General features: G+C 38.6%; 1 protein-coding gene across 1 annotated transcript; it reads left to right on the top strand.

The window, feature by feature from the left end:
• LOC128227969 (RNA-binding protein RO60-like) lies at positions 1–5089 on the top strand. The gene is made up of 4 exons (XM_052938961.1): positions 1–164; positions 1719–1897; positions 2245–3031; positions 3414–5089. The coding sequence occupies exons 1-4, from the start codon at positions 45–47 to the stop codon at positions 4065–4067; spliced, it is 1740 nt and encodes a 579-aa protein (XP_052794921.1). The 5' UTR covers positions 1–44; the 3' UTR covers positions 4068–5089.
• The last annotated feature ends 1959 nt before the right edge of the window (positions 5090–7048 follow it).

The raw sequence follows: 7048 nt of genomic DNA, 5'->3' as shown, positions 1-7048 counted from the left end.
ATCATTTCATGACTTTACTTCAAGCAACATAGACGTGCCGAAGAATGGGCACTCTGCAATCACGACCGCGAGACTCGAGTGTAGGAATCTCGAAGAAAGGTGTAACTGTTATAACATTCAGATTTGGAGGAGATGATGAAGAGGAAACGCCGAAGACAGCGGAGGTAATTAGTTATACTATTATATCATTAGTAAATTATTATTATTTCTATTAAATTGTACATTATACTTAATCATATTTGTATTGTTTGTTGATGTACATACAATTATACTTGTGGACATATATTACATTGTGTATTGTATATACATATATTATGGACAAGGTTCGACATTATTAAAGCATCGTTTACGTTCAGCAGTACTGTATGCCAAGGTTTGGATAATTAAGATTAAATATTTGGGAGTCGACAATTAATTGAAATTAAATATTTGGGACCTACTCGGAGTCTCAAGAATTATGAATCTATGCAATGTGTTCATTACCTTCAAGCTACGTAAGCTACCTAGGCTACGCCTACGGTGGAAGTCACTGCACGGGAACTCGAACTTAAATTATAAAAAAAAAAATGCATTAAACATTTATTAATTATTTTTATTCGAGTTAACCCAATGTTCATTTGGACTTTTCAATGATAAAAACTTTGCCATGATATTAAACTGAATGATAATTAATCAAGTAGAGCTGATCAAACCATGATAATCTAAAATTAGAAACTTGACACATCATACCCAGTTTACTTTCCCATTTTAAATCTTACTAATATAAAATAAAACCGCGGCATTCTGGTATCTGAGTGGTATAATGACCAAACGCAAATATCTTAAACATAAATATACGTGACCTAATCATGAAACAGACAACTTGGTTCCAATCCGAAACCATCACATTGACGTATGCTACTTCAATTAAAACAAAACCCCAGAAACAACTGGAATAACAGTTGTGAGTTGGAAATATGAAACCAAAACCTTTCCGCCTCGATCTATCTCATGAAGTCGTGTGTAGATTCCCCCACTAAGGAACGCGGAAGAATCACTTCTTCATAAGCCTTATTAATAAATTATCAAAAGTTGTTAAACGCGAAAGCCATCTTATTTATACTTTATTAAAAAATATGAAACAGCGATTTTTGTGTGCAATTTACTGCCTTCTAAAGGCTGATTCCCATTGCGAAAAAATCTCCATTTTTCCCCAAAAAATATAAAAAAAAAAATTCCAATTTGATTAATGAAGATTATGTTAACGAATAAAAAAGCAATGAATTTCTTGAAATGTAAACAAAGTCTTGACAATACTTACTTTTTCGCAGCAAAATGTATGCATACAAAGTTAGAACCTGTATATTCACCATTATATTAGCTATTTTGGCCTGATTTTGTATTTTTCCAAAGTCAACTTTTTTCCAAATTTGCAAGGCGGCAGGCGGTTAAAATAATTCCAAAAAAAAAATGAAATGAAGTCATATTGATTAAATTTAAACTTACTATGTTAAAAATATATAAAGTCTTTTCGCATGTTCTTTGTTTAACTTTACAGAACGACACTATAACATCACACACATCAAATAAACAGCTTTGCTTTCCTATCCACCGAATTTTATAATGCATGCTAATTTTCGAAAACATCGTTCAATCTGAGGATATTATAAAATATGAGCAATGTATTTGATTTAAAATTAGTATGATTTACATGCACAATATTCCCCCTATATGTCCAGGTGTCCCAGATGCGCCCCCTGAAACCGACCCAGATACGGAACCGGTCCGGGGCGTATGTTTGGCAGGTGAACGACCTAATGAAGCTCCAGCGTTTCATCTTCCTTGGCTCTGACAACTCCTTCTGCTACAAGGCTAGCAACAACGAGCCCAAACGCGAGGATGCACTCTGCATAGACAGGTCGGTTTGGGATTATATACGAAATATGTTTCTAAGACAGAACAAAGGGAGATGCAGTATTTGTACCATCATGATTATTCATTTTATTGAAAACAAACTAATTACCAACTTTTGTGGACGTCATCTGTATTGGCAGGTTGAATGTATCTCATAAACAATGAGTTTTGCATAAACATAAAAAAGCAAACTAAGACGCATTTCTTTTAGTAAATTATTCATATCCTCTTAGCGTAAACAAACAAGACTAGTGGAAAATTACCATGCACTATACATGCACTGGGAAACCAATAATATGATATAATAGTTTATATATATAACAGGCCGTGACATGCAATTATAATTTTCAGGTTGATAGCAGAAGGTCGAGGAAAAGAGGTGGTTGAGCTGATAAAGGCCATCAGCCTTGAGGGCAGGGCCGCACGCCAGAACCCCACCATATTCGCACTCGCCGTGTGCGCGCGCTCGAACGACAAGCAGACGAAACAGGCTGCATACGAAGCCTTCCACCTGGTTTGTCGTATCCCTACGCATCTGTTCATGTTCATCCGATACTGCGAAAAGGAATCCACGGGTACCGGCTGGGGGCGCGCGCACCGCAACAACATCATCAAGTGGTACATGACGAAAAGCAACAATCCAATTAATGTATGTCGCATGACGACAAAGTACAAAAAACGGGAAGGGTTCAACCATTGTGACGTCCTCAGACTATCTCACCCGAAGCCCACTGACCATGTGACCCAGGTTCTCTTCCGATATCTGACCAAAGGCTTTAAGAAAATGCAAGAGTTAGTCAATAACGTCCCGGACCTGAAAATGGACGAAACAGTGACGAAAATGGTCGAGTTCCTTACGGCGGTAGAAAAAGCCAAGAGTTGCACAGACGAAGACGAACTGGTCGGAATTATAGACAAATATGGACTGGAACGTGAACACATGCCTACACAATTGCTGAATTCGAAGAAAGTTTGGGAGGCGTTGATTAAGAACCTTAAGATGGAGGCTACAATCCGGAACTTGGGAAAGATTACCAGTCTGGAATTGTGCGAGAAAGACTCCTGGGTGGAGAAGGAAATTGTTGAGCGTCTCACTGACCAGGACCTGTTGATAAAGTCGAGGACCCACCCGTTTAAGGTACTAATATTAGGTCTAGATAAAACTAGGGGTTAACAAACAAAGGTTTCCTGTGTGTTTCGTATGATTTCAGTGTCGTTAAATGGCGATAAAATGTTTATTAAATGTGGTAATAAAATATACTGGTAACGTGGTTTGTGTCAGAATGGTATCAGACTCTTTAAACTGATCAGTAGTTAAATATTATAAAGAGTGACATGTTTTGTAATATTAATAACATGCTGTGGTTACCTGATACTTTTGTCAGATAAATCGATATTTGAATGCATACGTGCACTCGACAACTGACAGCGTACAGATAAGGTCTTTAAATACGCATGTCTTTTAATAAATTAAATGCTTCTCGAATGGCCTCTTCATATAATGATATTATCGTTTACAGGTGTTGCTGGCGTTACACACCTACAAGTCTGGGAGGGGCGATAAGGGGTCTCTTCGATGGAGCCCTAACCAGGCGGTCTTGGACGCGCTAGAGAAGGCCTACTACATGTCCTTCAAGGCCGTCGAGCCCACAGGAAAGCGCTTCCTGCTCGCAATTGACGTCAGCGGCTCCATGATGGCACCTTGCGTCGGCAGCTCAGCGCTCACGTGCAAGTTGGCGTCGGCAGCGATGATGATGGTGACGATGAGAACTGAAGAGAATTGCGACATTGTGGCATTTTCGCATCGCCTATTGCCGCTGGAAATCAACAAAACTGACGATTTGCCGACCGTGATTAAGAAGACGGATGACCTTCCATTCGGTGGCACCGACTGCGCGTTACCCATGCTTAATGCACAACAAGAGAAAAAAGAATACGACGTGTTTATCGTGTATACGGACAGCGAGACCTGGTATGGTAAAATCCACCCGTCGCGGGCCCTTCAGCAGTACAGAGAGGCTATGAACATGCCTGATGCAAAATTGATTGTCGTCGGAATGGCGTCCAACGGCTTCACGATCGCAGACCCCGATGACTTCGGAATGTTGGACATTGTCGGCTTTGACTCCGGAGCAACACAGACCATTGCCAAATTTAGCAAGGGGGAGATGTAAATGAACTAAGGGCGAACTTTGCTCTGTGATAATTTGACGGTATACTACCGTCCAACGGCTACACGATCGCAGACCCCGAAGACTACGTAAAGTTGGACATTTTCGGCTTTGATTCCCGAACAACGCAGAAGATTGCAAATTTAACATGGGATTGAGATGTTTATAGGCTAATATTGGATAAAAATTCCTGTGTGATCATTTTGTTAACGCCCATTCTTAACATTTTATAACATGCACATGTGTTTTTATCGCCCAAAACCATTCTGTATAGGTGTAAATACAATAACGTCTGTTACCTGTTTCCGAACCTACACTCTTCTTCGGCCACAACCTTTTTTATCTTTTGAAAGTTAAAAATTAAGTGTTTTTGCTTTTTAACAATACCGGTGATGCTAATATTGACTGTAAAGGTGTTGTATTTCTAAGCATCTAAACATGAAAACAGAAACAAACATATTGATTTTAACGCCTAATCACCATACCTTAAGACAATGAAAAAAGAGAATTTGCAAACTTATCTGAGCCCAGTTGAGTTCTTAATTTTGTGCATAAATGTGTTTACATACACTTCAGAGACGGAATAATTGTGTTGTGCCCTGAAAATAAACTATCTGTTCAACTCCCTGCGTACCGAGGTTGCGCTAACGGAGATATGTTTCAATCCAAGCGTTTTTGTTTCACCAACACGCCTATGCTCGTTATACTGAACTGTGTTATTGACAGGATGTTGGCTTGGAATAGCGGCTGCCCCGGTTATTATACTGTGAATAAGTTATTTAAGTTCATTGCACAGACAGTATTACAAACACATATGTGCACGTCGTTTCGACTCAGTTTGGCATTTTGATATCATTTAAAAATGCAGAATGCGCTTGTGTACATAGTTGTCTTCATCAACACTGAGCTATATTTCTAGTTGCCTATCTGTTCATTTTGTTTATTTTGTTTTGCTAATATCATTTCATTATAATTGTCATATTTATCTTCTAAAATAAATAAAATAAATATCTATCTAAAAGAAGTATACATCTTTATCATCAAACTGTGTTTATCTGTATTGTAACTTGGCATCTATAAAACGGATGTTCATTTATTTTTAATCTATGTATGTCCGCGGTGAATGTAGAAAAAATATATAAAGAGGGGCTAATAAGCAGAAAGTATACGTCTACGGAATTACATTCAAATGCATTGCAGATCAGTGTTTGCCCTACATTTTCAGCCAATCAGGGGCGCTAGATTTTTAAAATGTTTCTTCTTTTTGTGGAATCGTTACTTAATTACTGCTTAAGACGACTGTTCATGATTAAGCAAATTGCTATAACTGTACATATATGCCCATATAGCTACGCATACTGTTTGCATAATTCTGCAAAGGAAGAATTTCAGTGTCAACGCCGATTTAAATGACGTCACAATATCTTTGAGTTGGTGGGGGGATGCAGTGATTGACAGGTCTTTTAGACAGGCGCATGGCATAATTTTAAAGCTGATGCAATTCAATTTGGGAGGGGCTAACACTAAGTCGGATAGAAATTATTAAGTATTTATTCTGCATTTCGACCCCCTTCGGTTACTTATTCATGAAGAAAGTACCCAATACACTCTAACCTATACTGGGAGTCTACCACTTAATGAATACATTCTTCATCGAATTAACGAACTACTCAAGATTCCCTTTTTGCAAGAACTTCTGTCACATAGACTTTATTGAGTCAAGCCAGTAAATTCGTTACAGATTCGATGGTTTAGGATGGCAGATGACAACCTGATTAAAATCGTATCCTCAATATACGCTCTGCATGAGAATCTCGGAATTTTTTAAAAAAACGACTCCTTTTATTCGTTATTTTAATGTGCCAAAGATCTTCCAAATTTGGGATGAACCTAGGTTCTAAAAATGTACAGATTGAACCAGCAAGCATTTTCGTAAATGAGCCGATTTAACTCCAAAATTGGCTGTCTTCATTCGGAAAACAATAGCAATACTGTTATTGTCCAAAGCAAAGCATCGGGTGGGGTTTGTAGGCAAGAGAACGGTATTAAATAGTTGTTTTGAAGCAAAATACGCATTGAGTGAGCCGGGAAGCCTAGTAAGATCCTGCATTGTTTTCATGAGATATTTTAATACAGACATTATTTTCATCTAAAACAAGCGTCATCGTAAACGAGCAATTGGTCTTCATTCGGTGCACAATGTCGTTTCTAAAAATTATCGTTGAAACACTAGCGGATTTAGAGGGGGGCGCATCCGGCGCGCGCCCCCTCTAAAATCGTCAAAGTTTACTTTTTATGTCAATTTAGGAGATAAAAAATAATAAAATACGCCCATAATGCATCATTTCCAACTACAAATTGTTAATTTTTCTTGATTGCTTAACCCCCAATCCATATGCAAACAGTTTATGCCATACACTTTCGGTTCAGAGGGAGGGGTGCATGTCAAAAGGTTGCGCCCCTAAGCTACGCCCCCTCTAACGTTGATTCCTGGATCCGCCCCTGGTTGAAACATATGTAACAGTGGTAATACACTGACGAGGACGTTTTCAACTCAAAACAATGAACCGGGGAGCATGGACGCACCTGACAGTACTGCCCTTGATGTACGTGCGTGACAACAACTCTGACAACAGAACACATGGAACATCATAACATTGAGAAACCAATGAACGTTGATCTGTGAGTCATAGTAGGTTAGTCGATCATTCCAACAAGCACATATTTGTAGTTATTTATACTATCACCCTCTTATCTATGTTCACTTTACAGGATCCTTAAATTTGTTACTGAGGATGTCCCATCTTGTCTCTAAATAAGCACTTTTTGTGTTTATTCCATGTAACCTCTGTCTAGTTGTGCGTCTGCAGAACCCTTGTAACAATCACATGTCTATTATTGATTGAAGTTATTTATACCTGAACTTAAGCGTACATGTTTTGACAGCCTGAAAGCTTACGGCCCAAAGCGATTTACCAGAAGAG

The sequence above is a fragment of the Mya arenaria genome, chromosome 3, assembly GCF_026914265.1.
Source record: "Mya arenaria isolate MELC-2E11 chromosome 3, ASM2691426v1".
NCBI classification, from domain to species: Eukaryota; Metazoa; Mollusca; class Bivalvia; order Myida; family Myidae; genus Mya; species Mya arenaria.
Note: the sequence above shows the minus strand (reverse complement) of the source record. Positions and strands in the feature narration are given on the sequence as shown.

Bases quoted from the DNA above. Each gene is read 5' to 3' on its own strand.
- LOC128227969 (XM_052938961.1), top strand. From the start codon at position 45: ATGGGCACTCTGCAATCACGACCGCGAGACTCGAGTGTAGGAATCTCG. The intron at 165-1,718 runs GTAATTAGTTAT...CTATATGTCCAG, and splicing joins AAACGCCGAAGACAGCGGAG to GTGTCCCAGATGCGCCCCCT. The intron at 1,898-2,244 runs GTCGGTTTGGGA...TATAATTTTCAG, and splicing joins GATGCACTCTGCATAGACAG to GTTGATAGCAGAAGGTCGAG.